Source organism: Salvelinus sp. IW2-2015, linkage group LG16 (genome assembly GCF_002910315.2).
Source record: "Salvelinus sp. IW2-2015 linkage group LG16, ASM291031v2, whole genome shotgun sequence".
Taxonomy (NCBI): Eukaryota; Metazoa; Chordata; class Actinopteri; order Salmoniformes; family Salmonidae; genus Salvelinus; species Salvelinus sp. IW2-2015.
In genome coordinates, this window is record NC_036856.1 from 5,267,013 (window position 1) to 5,284,333 (window position 17,321).

Genomic DNA, 17,321 nt, shown 5'->3' on the forward strand with positions numbered 1-17,321 from the left:
ACATGTATAGTACATCATGTTATGTACAAGATGTTTATAATGGCTATTGATTTAGGAATATATTTATTGCTATTTAGTTAGGAAGATGATTATATCACGATACATAACTCCTCCTCTCTTTTCTCCCTCTTTCTCCTCTAGGAGCGCCTGCAGGCAGATGAGGTGATGCAGGCGTTGGACAACCAGAGCAGCCAATCACAGTGGGACACAAGCCTCAACATCAACCCCAAAGACGAGCTGTAGTAGTCCGCCGGCGCCCAAGCCCAGCACCCCCCAAATCTTTATATCTATCTATTTATTTAATGAAGTTTGGATCAGAACAATTTTATTTTTGTACTGTTTGAAGTGCAAGGTTATATAGTTGTTTGTGTTGTCATCGTGGCTTTTAGTCTGTTGTTGTGATTCTTTTTCTTCTTCTGTACATACCAGTACTTGAGTTCACGTTTGGGTCTTTGTTTTTCTTTCCATTGACTCTCTCTCTCTGTTGGGGTGAAACCCAGTCATTGTGCCTCACACTTTATAAGGTCCAGTTCACTTTGTGATGACTTTATAAGGACCAGTTCACTTTGTGATGACTTTATAAGGACCAGTTCACTTTGTGATGACTTTATAAGGTCCAGTTCACTTTGTGATGACTTAAAATGCTCAGTTCCCTTTGTGATGACTTTGTGTAGTGTGCGGGTTTGCACACAAGGTTGTTGCAATACAGACCTGTCATACGTATGTACAGTTCTTACTGCACTGTGAACAAGCGAAAGAGAAGAACAGCAGTTGACATTGTCGTTTCTGTTATAGAAAAAAAACGGGCTGTTTATAACGTTTAAAACATGCACTCATAAAACAATCGGTAGTGGGATTATCTCTTTCCGGCGGTGTAAACACAGTTAATATGTTTCATCTATTTAGTCATTGAAACATTGGCTGGTATATATACATTCGCTGAGAGAAAGAGGTCAGGCATTTCTTTACAAACAGGGAGCTATAATCCCTTTCAGTGACTGACAATAATGATTGAACTGGTCTGTCACTATTTTATTGTGCACTTTCTTCTTGTTTGTAGTGTGAGAAAGAGACACCGTCTTCATGACTCACGTTCCCTCCCTAGCTCTGGTCCATGGCGTTAGCAAGCCTTGGACCAGAGCTAATGCCTCCCGTCAATTGTAATCAAACGCAGAGCAAGATAACTGTTTACAAGTTAGCTCACACACGGGCATGGAGTGTGTGTTTTTTTGTTGTTGTGTGTTTTATGTGTCTGTTTTAAAGATAGACAGCTGCTATTGCAATTGTCGGCATTTGATATTAGAAGCTTTTTAATAAAAGATGTCATTTATTCCTGTTTAAAGGAATTCTTATAGGTGTCCTTTCCTTTCGAAACTTCCTCATTTCATGGGTCAAAATAGACAGACAGGCACACACACACTGTTAAAATCCAATGGAAAGAAAGTGCCTTGTGTACTATGATATTTCAATGATACAACTGCTAACTATACGTAACTTATCCATTTTAAGTTAGATTAGGGTTTTAATCTTATCTTTTGAGAGGGAGGATGGCCACTGACTAATATTTAAATATAAATTGCTGTAGCACAAACAAATTGTTGTATCCATCTCTTTTGTTGTTAATGTGTACTTATAAATTAAAAAGACAATATTTCATAAAATAACTTAAACCGTGTCCTTTATTATTTGGGAATGTGTAAATTGTTTAACATTCGGGAACACATTGTCTATTGGTTCAGTTGTAACCAACATTTCATGAAGTGGTTTTACAAAAATGTATTTGAAAGTCTATACATGAATACGACTATAAGGAAATGGATCTTAAATATCAAGATAAACATAGAGGTGAATTATTTATAGTACTGACTGTTCCAACTCTGATTTTTCTCATTACAAATGATATATACAGTATCAAACCATCTTTCTTRTTAAATCTCTTAGCATCTATAGTCAGTGCATTGTCTCAAATCAGATAGCCGCYGGAAGTAGGGGTGCTGAGGGTGCTGCAGCACCCTCTGAAAAATCGGGGAAAAATGCAATATTAATAAATTATTTTACATTTGTTTAGCAGAAGAAGAGAAAAAAATCGCACAAAAGTAGTGCACTGGGCCTTTTACTAGTCCTGTATTAGCGGACCGATACAGCCGTCTGTAGCGCAGGCACACAAATAAAAACTTCGCAGCACCCCCACCCTCAAACATCTTTAGAATGAAGCCTTAGAATGACGCCCTCTGACGGAAGACAATGTGGTCAGTGTAGATGCCACTACTACAAAGGACCTAACTTAAGATAGATTTAAGAATAAACCTAAAAACACTCAGTGACAAACGATTTCTAAAGGCATTATGGTAACTGGCAATATGGCTACCCACACCGAGACTACCTACTAGCACTGCAGGCATTGGTGAGCTCAATGTTTTCTAGTAGGCTAGGTTAAAGTGCATCAGCAACAGAGAGGAGGCTGTTGACAATGTAGAGAACAAGTGCCAGTAGGCCTATAATCACATTCTGTATAAATATTTGTTGTCACACAGCTATTGAACCAGTCACCTTGGTTATAATCATTCATTTGATGAAATAATCTCTTTATGTACTGTACACAGTGAGCACAGGATAGATCACCGACGCCTGATCAATTCGGGACCCTTAAGAGTTGTGCATGTTTTATGAAGTAACGTCGAAGAAAACAGAACTTCGGAGGTCCTAAACGGATCATCTGTGACAAATGAAAATAGAGAATAAAGAGAGAATAAAAGTCCTAGAGAATAAAGTCCTTCTCTCAACAGTGCTGATCCCATCTAAAGATTCACTTTCAGTAAAAATGCCTCATTTAAAGTTGTATGCTAGTTGATACTGGAACAGAGCCTAGATTTCTTTGGTGATTCCCCTCTCCCTCAGGCCTCGCCCACAATGAGATTTCGTTTTTTCGGGTGGAGACGATGCTTTTTCAATGGGAGTCATCCAATGCAGGATGAATGACAACGGAGCTGATTGTCCCCCCCAAAAAAGAATTTTTTCCTTGTGAAACCCTTGTGAAAAAGTGAAGATTAGTTGTACTTTTATAGAGCAAATATTGACAACTAAGTCGTATACAATTTCATCCGTGTTCATGTGTCTCTGTGTACCCGTACCCTTAGCTTTGCCCAGATCTCGACTCTTTCCTCTCGAGGTATGATGTTGCGAATGGTGGGTTCAGAAGCCGRTCAGAAGCGGTACGCCAGGTGCTCAGTGAAGCGGAAAGGCTTGGTCTCGTTGACGGTGCACAGGAGGTCCTGCATGCGCCGGGCGCGCCGCTCCTCAAACACCAGCCTGCGGGAGCGCTCTCTGGCCGCCTGCTGCTCCGCCCGCTTCTCTGCCCGCTTCCTCTTCAGCCACCTGAGGAGAGAGAGAACCGGACAAATTATTTGGTCTGGACATCTTGAGTGTCCAGACCAGGGCTATCCAACCCGGTTCCTGAAGAGCTACCCTMCTATAGGTTTTAACTCCAACCCCAGTTGTAACTAACATGATTCAGCTTATCAACCAGCTAATTATTAGAATCAGGAGCYCTAGATTAGGGTTGGAGCGAAAACCTACAGGATGGTAGCTCTCCAGGAACAGGTTTGGAAAGCCATGGTCCAGACTATCTCCAAGGCCCTTCGACAGTAAACAGACATTCACCCAGCTGAGTAGGGACTCACAGTTTGAAGGCTCGTTCACACTCTTCTCGGTTGTGCAGGTAGAATCCGCTCTCCTCCTCCAGCCTCTTCATCTCCTCCAGCTGTCTGTCTCTCTGCTGTTGTTCGTGTTTCCTCTGCAGCCACGACTTAAAGGCCTCGTCTGGGTCACTGTGCTCCCTCTGAGGGAGGCAGGACACAGGGAAAAATCTAGTCAAAATGGCTTTCCCTCACTATCCTACTTTCTTGGACTGGCTTTTCACAAGCTTTCTGGTGCAGTATATTCTATGATTGCACTAAAGGCTATAGCAGTTTGGCATACAGATACCCAATAACAACTTTTTCATTTCTTTATAATACYTATCAGAAAATAACTTCCTTCCCTTTATTTATTAAATTATTTAAGCAAATAGCATGTACATTTAGCTGGAAGCACTGATTTCTGCAAAGTACTACTACAGTACAATTACAGTACTACTACAGCCTGTGCTTGTCGCCCTCTAGTGGCCTGTGCGTACCCTGCCATTACTTCTCTCCATCTCCTGGGCTCTGTAGATCCTCTTCTCCTCCTGCAACTGCTCCCTCTTCCTCACCAGCCATGCCCGGAACGCCAGCTCGTTCTCCTGACGCTTCTGCTCATCCTCCTCCCTCTTCCTCTGCTCCTCCTGAGAGAAGGGGCAGGGGGAGAGAGAGAGAGAGAGAGAGAGAGAGAGAGAGAGAGAGAGAGAGAGAGAGAGAGAGAGAGGTCGGGGAGATAAAGAGAGAGGGGGGGCAAGGAGGATCATATAAAAGCAGAAGGGGGAGAGGTAGAAAGAGTTACACAGGAAAACAGACAAGGGGATTTATCTTTCATGATAAGCATTGGGACTTCCTGTGCTCCCCACCTCTCTGGCGAGCCTCTCTCTCCTCTCCTGTATTTTGTTCAGTAGCTCCTTCTGTTGGGGCGAGAGAGTGAAGGTGGCCTGCTGGGTAGGGGTACTGTTGGCCGACTGCACCCTGCGCTTGGTGCCCCTCCCCCCGCTGCCCCTCTGGCTGTGACTGGCCGAGTTGGGCCGGTTCCTGGGCTGGGCCGGAGGTCTGGGGGCGCGGTGGTGCTCGAACCCTATGGACATAGTGCTAGAGATGGGACGCAGCGGGGAGGATGTGGGGGTCTTGTTCGGGCTCAGGTCACTTGGACGGGAGGACGAGCGTGTGTTGTCGCTGGGGAAGCTCGCTAAAGGTGGCAGCATCAGGCCGCGGCTCTCCACCTCCTTCAGGCTGACAAGGTCAAACTTGCCATCTTTCTCCACCAGGACTTTGCCCTCTTTCCCCGGGCCACTCTGGCCAGCCTCTCCACCTCCACCACGACCCCCATTCTTGATCCCCTGCCCTCCTCCTTCACCTTCCCATGGGGTGATCTTCAGCTCAGAGAGCTTCCCTGACACCTCACTTTCTACCAACATTTCCTTGCCGCTGGCCGTGCTGCTCACCTGCTCTACCACCCCCCTCTTTTGGGGGGTGCTGCTGTCTTTCTCGTACTCCAGCGGCGCCACCACCAAATCCACCAGCGTTTCTTTGAAGTGAAGGCGTCGGCGCCGAGTCATGTCCGGCGCTTCCTGGTCCTGCAGCTGCCGATTGGCTAACTGGATCTTCTCCAGGATGTACTTCTTCTCCTCTTCCGGTTGGTCTTCCAGCACCGGAGGGGGCGGTGCTACGGGGGATCCACCCTTATGTGGACTGTCTCGGTCGGAGTCGAACTCCAAAGGTTCCATAGGCGAGGGCCACCTCTCCTCCTCCTCCGCCTTCTCTGACTCGCTCGCCCACTTCTCCTCCTTCAGGCTTTTCTTGTCCTCCTCCCTCCCTCGCTTCTTCTCTTRCTCCTTCCCCTCCTCCTTCAGCTCCTTGTCTATTTCGGCCTCGATGTCCTCGTAGTCAGGTTCCTGTTGAGGAGGAGTGACGGAGTTCTATTCACCTGAGTCTCTCAGCAGACAGTGTGTCAGCAAACGATATGTTAATGAGGTACTTTGATACTTTGTGGGAGACATGACGACTGTGTGTATGTGTGTGTGGTTATCAATGTACCCAGTCCAGAGCCCTATAGCTGTGGCACAATGAAAGTGCCTGGATGTGTGTCAGTGGGTTGGATTTCACACACAGACACTGAGATGCAGGCGCACGGTAACGCAACACCACAAACTGTGGGCGCATTTGAGCAGATCACTTTTGTCAAGTTGGTGACCATCGTTGGTCACCGCCTTCCAAAGTGTGTTGTATTATGGGGATAAAAATWGTCAGATTTGCGCTTACATGACGACTGCGTGAGCTTTATAAAAGATCAAAAGTCATGAAATTTGGACTGCAAATTTATTTCTGCAGTTGCTCTTCACCAACTTCATCCTGTAGCCATTACCTGCATTGTGGGAGGCTCTATTGTCAACCAATCATTAGGGTGTTTTTGTTTGACTCACGTGATCATGACCAAAGACCTGACTAAAACAGGAACCAACTTTGCCGTCAATCATGTATAATTGAATGTGATATTTGAGGCTCTCTTTCACCAATTGATAGTACAATGTACACAACTATATTTACCGTTTGTGAGTGTGTGATATGGGGGTTGGAGACATGTTTACTTCGACATTACAAAGAAAAACGTTTATAAACACTGGCAGCACTGCCATGTTGCACTGAGCCTTGCTGTTGGAAAACCACATCAGTGTCCGACTTTCGGCTGTCCCAGATGGACTTTCCCCGACTTCACTCCTTAACTTTTGTTTACAGTCGGTTGCTTTCGCCTTACTACTCAAAAGATCCCTGTGACATTTTCACAGGAAGTGGGCAAGTCGGGCGACCCAGCAGCTCACTGACCTACTTGGCCTTCGCTCCTGAGGTGCATTCAGTTCACTTGAACGTTTGCTACGTTGCAGAACGGTTTGTACTGAACGACACGTTTCCCCAAAACGTTGTTGTACGTTCTTGAATAGACTTTGAGGTACGTTTGCTCCCATTTAGTGGGTGTGGCAYGGTGTGGCTTGAAGCAATGAGTGACACAGTATTTAAAAGGCAGTGGCTATGCTGACAGCGTTGCCCAACCCACAATCCAACCTCTCCTCTCTATGTTCAACTGGACGTTCAGTACAGCACCGTTTCCGTTCAGTGGAACGTTCCAGAACATAAAAACGTACTGAACGCAGCCCTGGGTTTTCACTGATCAGCTAATCCCCGCTGACCTACCTGGTCGACGCTCCACCCGTCCTCGCTGATCAGCCAATTCACACTGACCTACCTGGCTATCGTTCGTCCCCTCCTCACTGATCAGCCAATCCAGGTCCTTCTCAAAGTCGTCCTCATACTCCTCCTGGGTCCTAGTGCTCGTTGGCACCAGACTCATCTTCTCCAAAGGAATAGCATGAAGAACAATACAAGATCAACCGGAGCATTGTATATGCAGGGCCATTTGTGATGATAGCACCAACATTATACTTCCAAGGGTATACATGAGTCCATTGTATTTAAATTCACACCAGTTCAGGGAAGTTTGCGCATTGACAATCCCTCATAAAACTAAAATACAATAGAATTCCCGACTGTTTACGCACACATCACAAGCATACAAATTCTGAACACTCACAGATCATCAGTCACACAATATTATAGTGGACCTGTATTCACGACTCCGTGGCCCTCCCATGGCCAAATGACGCATAGCGCAGGATAAACACTTCAACCTGTGACAGGTGCAGTTGTTTGCATTACTTTTATTATGGGATCGTATTGTGAAATAGGCTAACTTGTCTTAACTGTTATTGGAGTTACTGGCAGATTTATTGCAGCTTGTAGAATCTTACTGATACAACAGGACAGCATGATGTGACAGACACAGACATAGCCTGGTTTCTAGGCTCCAATACAAGAGGAAACATAGACGCCTAACACGATGATGTAACATTAGAATAGGCTACTATTTCCACAAACAATAACCTACACACTTTATTATAAGGCACAAGTCTGAAATAATTAGAAGCACAACCGTYCCGTTACCCAAACATCGAAATAAACTCACCACTACCAGATACTTGTGCGTRTCCTTTTTACTCCAAATAAAAATAAAATAATATGTATTATATCCTCTTATATGGGAACTCGTTATTCGTTTTAATGGCCTACATTTTCGTGATACAGCCGGCCGGAGCACCTGTCCAGATAATCTCCTGTGCGTGTCCCTCTCCCCTGCTCCACTAAAGGGTTTAATAGTCCTGTTGTCATAGAGACCCACAACACGCACATGCGTAAAACAGTCTCTCACACTCGCGCAAACACACACTTCTTCATCTCACTGCACACAGACACAGATCTATAAATCTATCAAACTGGCAGTCATGAGTACTGGGYAGAATTTTATAGACTAGTGTAGGCTACATTCTAAATATGTGCTCTAAAATGGTATTATGAACATGTTATTATAAGGAATTAAGTGCACGACTTGTCCTTGTGTTGTTTGAAATAGTGACATAAATAAATGAAGACTTATGTGACATATTTTACGTCATGCTTTAATAATATGTGAATAATAATATGCGACAATTATTATTTTCAAYGACTATCTTGCCAAAGAGTGGATAAGCAGAGAAGAAAGGGGTCTCTTATCACGTTCTGGATAATAACGACACCCCTACAGAAAAGCACTGGCTCGTGGGTCTTGCTGTTTGCTGTAATTTACTATCAATAAAACAAACCTGCAAAGACTCTTCGAGAACTCCATTTCCCATGCCTCCTCGCTCGGTTCAAACCAAGGACACACCCCCGGACCTTAGCGTGCCTGCACGGCTGTCTACTTGTGATTGTAGTTTTCAGTTTTGCTAGATGGATGTCAACAAACTGTACATTTTACATGGAGAGGACAACTAGATCATTTACAAATAATGGCGACCATCGTTCTTTATTCCATGAACAGAACGGCGCAAACCACTGCGAGACTATGTTTTTTTCCGTATTCAACGCGAGCTTCCATAGTGGACTCGCGCATATCTTTCTTCCATAACACTTCGGTCCGCAGGTTAACTCCGCTTCCGAGAGCGAGATGGGTTCCCAAAGCTACTGGAGTGCGGTTCATGTCCAACGGGACTGCAGGCAAAACGGCAACCGGGCGAACCAGGAGAGGCGCACTGCTGGTTGCTGGAGCAGTGGTGMGTTTTGTGGCCAGCGCTAGTCACTTTCAGCGGGCTGAAATGGCAACCATGATCCCCAAAACCGAGGAAACGAAGATATCGGAAAAATGCAAGAAGTTCATGTCTCCGCCGTGTACCGACGTCAAAGTGCTGCAGCAGAAGAAAGAGGAAATGTGCACGAGGATGGAGATGCTGATCATGGAGACTCAGGCGGAGTTCTGRAGAGCGCTCGAGGAGGTGGACGGCGGAAAGTTCAAAGTGGACAAGTGGGAACGGAAAGAAGGCAAGTATCCCTCCCTTTGGCACGTGCCATTTGGTAAACACAGCCAGTACCAAAGCGCGTGGATAGTCCGTTAGGAACCCCAACCTAAGGCCAGAGCATCTTACCTATATGTAACGGATGTGAAATGGCTAGCTAGTTAGCGGGTATGCGCTACTAGCATTTCAATCAGTTACGTCACTTGCTCTGAGACTTAAGTAGGGTTTCCCCTTGCTCTGCAAGGGCCGCGGCTTTTGTGGAGCGATGGGTAACGACACTTCGTGGGTGTCAGTTGTTGTTGTGTGCAGAGGGTCCCTGGTTCGCGCCCGTGTCGGGGCGCTGTCTCTTATACACATCTAGATGTGTATAAGAGACAGGGGCTCTGTGCATGCCAGTCAAGTTCTTCCATGCCTATCTCGACAAACCGTTTTTTTGTATGGACCTTGCTTTGTACACAGGGGCATTGTCATGCTGAAACAGGAAAGAGCCTTCCCCAAACTGTTGCCACAAAGTTGGACACACAGAACTGTCTAGAATGTCATTGCATGCTGTAGTGTTAAGATTTCCCTTCACTGGAATAAAGAGGCCTAGCCGGAACCATGAAAAACAACCCAGGCCATTATACCTCCTCCACCAAACTTTACATTTGGCACTATGCATTGGGGCAGGTAGCGTTCAGGCATCCGACAAAACCCAGATTCATCCGTCGGACTGCCAGATGGTGAAGCGTGATTCACTGCTCCCAGAGTCTAATGGTGGCGAGCTTTACGCCACTCCAGCCGACGCTTGGCATTGCGCACYGTGATCTTAGGCTTGTGTGCGGCTGCCCGGCCATGGAAACCCATTTCATGAAGCTCCCGACGAACAGTTTCTTGTGCCGACTGCTAGAATTTTAGCAGTCGTTCAATCTTCTTGGCYTAACAGTTGGGATAATGGGACAATTCTGAGTACGACACATTTCTCACCCCTGGATTGAGGTACGTTTTCCCGAGCCATAGTTTGTGCCCTCTCCGTGGTGTCTTAATCTAATCAGGAAGCCTGTCCGACKCCAGTGCAGCTGTAAACTAAGGTCGGAATCTATTCTGGCTAATCCAAAGGTTATCCACCCTGGCCTTGTTTTGAAACTGAGCCCAACATCTACAGTAGCACCTTGCAACATTTGGCACCCATACCATTGTCTCACTGTCTGTTTTGTGTAGGATTATTAAGGTGCTTTTAGTGTTTGGCTCTTTCTTTACTGTCTAACATCTTGTGTCTGTATCAGGTGGCGGGGGCATCAGCTGTGTGCTGCAGGATGGGAAGGTGTTTGAGAAGGCGGGGGTCAACGTGTCCGTGGTGTTTGGGAACCTGACCGAGGAGGCCGCCAAGCAGATGCGCAGCAGAGGGAAGGTCCTCAAAGGCAAAGATGGTGAGTGGCAGCCCTAGGTTCATATCAACCTCATTCTTTTCAGCAATACTTTATGTTGTCTTGCAGTACAGTGTGTTACCTCATGCTACATGTGTCACTCAAGACCAGAAATAGCCATTCWTGCCATTCCGACAACCTAATGTGTTCAAGGATCCTTGAGTCAGACTATGGTTGAGATGTATATTACGCTATTGTATTGTTATGTTTACTCCTAGGCATCCTGCCATTCTGTGCCATGGGCGTGAGCTCAGTCATCCACCCCAAGAACCCCCACATTCCCACAGTGCACTTCAACTACAGATACTTTGAGATAGAAGAAGAAGATGGTGAGTGTCAGGCTGTGACGTCATACCATTCAAGTGTTGGAGCTGAGATAATGAATGATGGCTCMTSTRRTCMRGTGTGTGTGTGTGTGTCTGTCCCAGGCACTAAACAGTGGTGGTTTGGTGGCGGTACAGACCTGACTCCTACCTATGTCAATAAGGAGGATGGTGCTCACTTTCACAACAGTCTGAAGGAGGCCTGTGAAAAACATCACCCCAAGTACTACCCCGACTTCAAAAAGTGGTACGACCCATATCGGTGACTCCATACAACATGTGGTAATGACTGGGTGGGTGGGTGACTACACTGGGTGGGTCTCTACTGTTCAACGGGGATAAGGAGTTTCTCGTCATTATCTTCAGCTGCTGAATGGCCATTTGTTCAGAGCTAGTGAATGACATTGTGTCAATGAACGGGAGGGTAAGTGAGTCTGGATACTGTACATGGATGTGTGTCCCCGTGTTACTTTAATGGCTAGGTTCCTATAAGCTGTTTGCGTTTTACACATTGACACAGTGGTCACCCCCCCAGATTGACATCTTGATCTTGATTATCTTGATAACTCAAACATACAGTAGTTGTATTTTTAAAGAACATTGGGTTACATTTTCATTGAGCGTAATCATATCTAATAACTAACTCTGTGTTTAGTCATTGAAACCAGTAGCTCAACATTTCTACCGTGTTTCAAATACCTGTAAAAGTACTGCATTGTACTAGTTATGCTGCAATTATGGAAATGAACATTGGTAACACTTGAATTAAACCCTGCTGGTATAAAATCATGAGTATAACAAGTTATAAAGCAATATACAGTACCAGCGGGCAGGTATAATTCAATTGTTTCCATAACCTGCAACATTTTTTGTCCTCAAGCTTAGTTTAATTCAAAGCACTCCTGCTGCCTGCAGGTGTGACCGGTACTTCTACATCCGCCATCGTGGCGAGACACGGGGCATCGGTGGCATCTTCTTTGACGACCTGGACTCTCCCAGCCAGGAGGAGGCGTTCAGCTTCGTTAGGAGCTGTGCCCAGACCGTGGTGCCCTGTTACCTGCCCATCGTCTACAAACACCTCAATGACCCCTTCAGCCCAGAGGAGAAGGACTGGCAGCAGGTGCGGAGAGGCAGGTGGGTACAAATGAGAGGGTGTGGGTGTACCTCGGGCTGTGGCGGTCATGACGTTTTGTGATTGTCAAGCAAATAACTGCCGGTCTCAGGGTAATTGACCGTTAATTAACATAAACACATTTAGCATCTCCTGGCTTCCACGCATAGCCTACAAGCCACRGATGCAGACCTTTTGGAACGTCTAATAAATCCATAACCTGCACCGTCACAATAAATCCATTATGTATTTTAGACACGTCTAAAGAAGTGCCTTTTTTTTTTTAATGACTTAAATGACTTAAATGTAAGAAACATGATATGAAGAAAATGTAGTCTTATTTCAGAAGAACAGAATGGCATACTCCTTGTCCTTATGTTAGGCCCTGATCTGGCTCTGRAATATGGCTGTGGGCTATACTAGTTAATTTAGCAGAGCAGATTTGCTTAGAATTCCATAGCATTGTTTTATATTATTTTATAGTATGAAGAATAAAATTGAACATACCTGAATAAAATAGAAAGGATSTTTTCTCCAAAGGATTTCTGAGGAAGTGCGCACATGCCGCTATTCTGTGAGCGGTTAACAAAGAAACAGGTCTTCCTATACGCTTAATTTAGAGTTATTTATGCAACTTTAGTTGTGAACAAAGAATATAGCCCAACGTTAGAATGTTTAAAAAAAAAAAAATATCAAAAGCTGCATGATGTGACTCTGATTATTTGAAAAAAGTCGCATGAAAGGCATGAACTCTGCTTTGTTTTTTTGCGCAGGCTGCACACACTTCATCAGTCTGTCATTCACAATTTGACATGCACTTGCTAATACCTCGAATTTCCCTGCGGCATCCCCTTTGTGTAGCCGTAATGTACCCTAAAGAAATCCATGCCTTTTGTGGCCAGTGGCCGTTGTGCCCTTGGGCTGAATATAATAATTATAATTCCCTTCTCCCGGCTGCGTGCTCCGAAGCACCTCACTCAGATGGCTCAATTCTTATTAGCCAATGCCCGTCACGTGATCGGGTATTTCTCACAGGCTACAAGTGAAGACAAACACATCGGGGATGCAACTGTGCTCATCCTTATCCAATTCCAAGGTGCACATTGAAGATATTGGAAGAACTGTCCACATGTACTTTGTCAGCCAACAAGATGAGTGGGCCTAACCAACAGCAAAAGCACTAGCCTATCAACTTTTGTACTATGGGGGATAGTAGATTGACATAAGCTGCCTATGTCATTCTACTATCCATAGTACAAAAGTTGACTTATTCTGTGCGAGAAATAAATATTCCAAACATAGTCTGGGAGAGTTGTGGGATGCGATAGATCCCAAATTAATACAACCACTAGCATAAAAAAAACAACGTTTTTAAGCAATGAGGCTGACGCAACATATCAGAACTTTTTTAGCTTAAAATGTTGATCAACTACTAGACTATTCACATAAGCGCAGCAATGCGCACACGGCAGGAGGCTATAAGCGCGAATATTCCAAAATGCAATCAATTAGCGGGAAAACACCATTCTCAAACGTGATTATGCATGTCGTGCTTTTATTATAAAAGTGCATTTTTATGGTGAAAAATTATATTCCCCAAACGGGAAACTCACACGCTGTGCATGTTTGCCAGTTAGGCGCTACAACTGTTGTAAAACTGATTGTGCTTAATTTTAAGACGTTATTTGGCCACTTTAGTTGTGATACAAACCTTACATATGGGCTAGGCTACATGAGGTGTGCAACTTCAAAACGCATGCGCTGTTTCTAGCACACAAGCTGGGCATCATTCACAAGTGATAATAAAGTATATAATTCATAAGTCACCCATCAGACTGTTCTTGATTTAATCTTGTCTTTACATACATTATTTTGTGTATATGTGAGAAATTTGTTTGAATTAGAATGGACCATTATCATGCACCCGCCTCGAAATGGGAGAGAGAAAAAAACATGTCATCTATGCACTTAAATAGCAAATGGAGGACGCATTTCCCGTGGGGCCTTTTCATGCCAGCCAGGTAGGCTATACTCCTGTTGTAAAGACAAGCAATGTGCTTAATGTTAGGAAAGTTGAGAAATAAATATAGTCGGACAAGCCAACAGAAAGCTGATGGGATCCTCTTTTTAGTAGAGGCCATCACTCTGTTTTCTATCGCAATTCCATAGCCTATAGAAATGTTGTGCAACATTTCCCGAGTGGCGCAGCGGTCTAAGGCACTGCATCTTTGCTAGAGGCATCACTACAGACCCTGGTTCGATCTGGGGCTGTATCACAACCGGCCGTGATTGGGAGTCCCATAGGGCGGCGCACCATTGGCCCAGCGTCGTCCGGTTTAGGGTTTGGCCGGGGTAGGCTGTCATTGTAAATAAGAATTTGTTCTTAACTGACTTGCCTAGTTAATAAATAAAAGAGCTCATGAGGTGTTTGATTAAATTTGCATTGATGTTAGAGTGATTAGAGGGACAATAGAGTGCTGAGTACCAGGCAGTTAGCAAGTTTGGTAGGGTACTAATGACCATCAGCAGCATCAGAGCTTGGAGAAGCCTAATTACCGTGACTAAAACGATCACTTGGAATTTGACTGGCAACGTGTCGGTAATACGGTCACCATAACAGCCCTAGGTGTACCTACATGCTTGTGCATGTGTAATAACAGTTTGGTTCTGTGTCTGTGCTTGTGTCCCATTAAGCCTTTGGTGTGTATGTGTTTTCAGGTATGTGGAATTTAACCTGGTGTATGACAGAGGGGTGAAGTTTGGACTGGCCACCCCAGGCTCCAGGATCGAGAGCATCCTCATGTCCCTGCCCCTCACAGCCAAGTGAGTACTGTGGGGAAAAGTGAGACTATTGGGACGCAACCTTAAAGTGAAGACTGTGTGTGTAGTACTGCGTACGGCCTGTGTGTGTGTAGTACTGCGTACGGCCTGTGTGTGTGTAGTACTGCGTACGGCCTGTGTGTGTGTGTGTGTAGTACTGCGTACGGCCTGTGTGTGTGTGTAGTACTGCGGTACGGCCTGTGTGTGTGTGGTAGTACTGCGTACGGCCTGTGTGTGTGTGTGTAGTACTGCGTACGGCCTGTGTGTGTGTGGTAGTACTGCGTACGGCCTGTGTGTGTGTGGTAGTACTGCGTACGGCCTGTGTGTGTGGTGTGTAGTACTGCGTACGGCCTGTGGTGTGTTGTGTGTGTAGTACTGCGTACGCGCCTGTGTGTGTGTGTGTGTAGTACGGCGTACGGCCTGTGTGTGTGTGTGTGTGTAGTACTGGTACGGCCTGTGTGTGTGTGTGTAGTACTTCGTACGGCCTGTGTGTGTGTGTGTGTGTGTGTGTGTGTGTAGTACCGCGTACGGCCTGTGTGGTGTAGTACCACGTATGGTTGTGTGTGTAGTACTGCTTACGGTTTGTGTGTGTAGTACTGCGTAAGGCCTGTGTGTGTGTGTGTGGTACTGCGTACGGCCTGTGCGTGTAGTACTGCCTGTGCGTGCGTGTAGTACTGCGTACGGCCTGTGTGTGGGGTACTGCGTACGGCCTGTTTGTGTGTGTTGTACTGCGTGTGTGTGTGTGGTACTGCGTACGGCCTGTTTGTGTGTGTGGTACTGCATACAGCCTGTTTGTGTGTGTAGTACGTGTGTGTGTGTGTAGTACCGCATACAGCCTGTTTGTGTGTGTAGTACGTGTGTGTGTGTAGTACCGCATACAGCCTGTTTGTGTGTGTAGTGTGTGTGTGTGTAGTACTGCATACAACCTGTTGTGTGTGTGTGTAGTACGTGTGTGTGTGTAGTACTGTGTACAGCCTGTATCGAAGTGAATGCTCTAGAAGCTCTAGCTTATTCAGAAGGCTTCTAATATGTTCAGGTAGAAATGTGTAGAGTGGAAGTGAATTGACTGTCACACAGAATAGGGAGTCATGTCACCTCTGGTGTTATACCTGAGTCATAGCAACTTGTTTGGAGAGTGAAACGCTAATGTCTTCTAAATTATCAAAGTGCTAGCGGGAAATGAGAGCTGGCTGCTTCCATTGAGACAAGCAGACATTGCTCAGACTGCATCCCAAATGGCATACTATTCCCTACATAGTGCTCTACATTTCTGTAATGACCTTAGTGATCACTGTTTTACAGCCTGTGTTCGTGGGGCGGCAGGTAACCTAGTGGTTAGAACGTTGGGCCAGTAACTGAAAGGTTGCTAGATTAAATCCCCGAGCTGACGAGGTAAAAATCTGTCGTTCTGCCCCTGAACAAGGCAGTTAACCCACTGTTCCTCGGCCGTCATTGTAAATAAGAATTTGTTCTTATTGCCTAGTTTAAATAAAACAATTGAGTAGAGCCCTGTGGAACACACACTGTGCATGGCCGAGCTGCACCACAGCATCAACCAGAGCCCTGTGGAGTCATCTAATGTCAGCTGTGTACATTTCTATATGCACTCACTGAAATAGCCCCAGACGCCTCATTCATGCTGACTCTCTTCACAGGTGGGAGTACATGCATGAACCTCCTAAAGGTTCCCAGGAGGCCGATACGCTGGAGGTGTTACGAAACCCCAAGGAGTGGGTCTGAAATGGCCGTTACCATGGAGATACCAACCTGACTCAGCCTTCAGAACAGGAGCCTACATGAGGTGTTGACTGGAACAGGCGTCCGTCGCTTTGTCGTTGGCCAACTCGCCGCTGATGCGATTAGCTAGTTGTTACTGGAAAATGCACACTTGCTTTTGCTGTCTGTTATGGCTTGATATAATATTGTCTGTCAGATAAGCCTTAACACTACCATTTAACATTTTTATCTAGAGCGACTTACAGGAGCAATTGGGGCTAAGTGCCTTGTTCACCTAGTCGGCTTGGGGATTTCGAACTAGTGACCTTTTCGGTAACTGGCCCAACGCTCCCTGAACCGCTACCCCTTTGCCTTCCGCCCAACTGCCTGCATTGCTTTAACTTGCCTGCTTCAGATACATGCTGTGTACCAACTGGTCTAGACTGGCTTGCTCTGCTAGTATCTGTTTCTCTCTGGTCTCCAACGTAACCCAGGGTTGTGTTCACCAGGCAAGGCACTTTGAAAGAGAATTCATGTTTCAAACCGACCCAGGACACAAAGGGAAAGTGGATTGAACCACTCAGGGTATGTGATATGCCATTGATGTAAAATATAATTAAAGATGTTATATCCTAGCATGTCTAGCACTTTGTACATGTCATACAACATWTATAAATTAAATTGAGAGGGGATCAGCATCACCTGTGATTTTCTGGTCTCAAATCCAGTACCTCATCTACTGCGCTAGACAGGGGGGAATGCACCAGTTTTCACATAGGTCAGTTATAAATGTGATTGTTTGGCAACCTGTGTTTTTAATGCCCTCCATTCACCTCAAAGGCATTTTTCTATTTGACTCACCTGTAAACTCCACTCACTATGCT

The 17,321-nt window shown here is 45.4% G+C and overlaps 3 protein-coding genes across 4 annotated transcripts in view; 2 read left to right on the forward strand and 1 right to left on the reverse strand.

The window, feature by feature from the left end:
• The window catches only part of p3h2 (prolyl 3-hydroxylase 2), a 94,072-nt gene extending 92,408 nt beyond the window's left edge, over positions 1 to 1,664 (forward strand). The window contains 1 exon segment of the mRNA XM_024004193.2: positions 142 to 1,664. Within this exon segment, the coding sequence (XP_023859961.1) occupies positions 142 to 243 (102 nt within the window). The 3' untranslated portion in view covers positions 244 to 1,664.
• Positions 1,662 to 7,866, reverse strand: ccdc181 (coiled-coil domain containing 181). Of its 2 annotated transcripts, none has more exons than XM_024004195.1 (6): positions 7,803 to 7,866; positions 6,922 to 7,026; positions 4,541 to 5,575; positions 4,175 to 4,321; positions 3,681 to 3,838; positions 1,662 to 3,375 (listed from the first exon to the last, which is right to left on the reverse strand). In XM_024004195.1, the coding sequence occupies exons 2-6, from the start codon at positions 7,024 to 7,026 to the stop codon at positions 3,204 to 3,206; spliced, it is 1,617 nt and encodes a 538-aa protein (XP_023859963.1). In that variant the 5' UTR covers positions 7,803 to 7,866; the 3' UTR covers positions 1,662 to 3,203. The 2 variants fall into 2 exon arrangements, with proteins under 2 accessions (XP_023859963.1, XP_023859962.1); XM_024004194.1 differs by having other exon boundaries at positions 7,699 to 7,866.
• A 544-nt stretch (positions 7,867 to 8,410) lies between these two features.
• Positions 8,411 to 17,135, forward strand: LOC111975521 (oxygen-dependent coproporphyrinogen-III oxidase, mitochondrial). The gene is made up of 7 exons (XM_024003830.2): positions 8,411 to 9,086; positions 10,327 to 10,470; positions 10,686 to 10,796; positions 10,896 to 11,037; positions 11,706 to 11,924; positions 14,620 to 14,724; positions 16,377 to 17,135. Exons 1-7 carry the CDS (start codon positions 8,558 to 8,560, stop codon positions 16,459 to 16,461), a joined length of 1,335 nt encoding a protein of 444 aa, XP_023859598.1. The 5' UTR covers positions 8,411 to 8,557; the 3' UTR covers positions 16,462 to 17,135.
• The last annotated feature ends 186 nt before the right edge of the window (positions 17,136 to 17,321 follow it).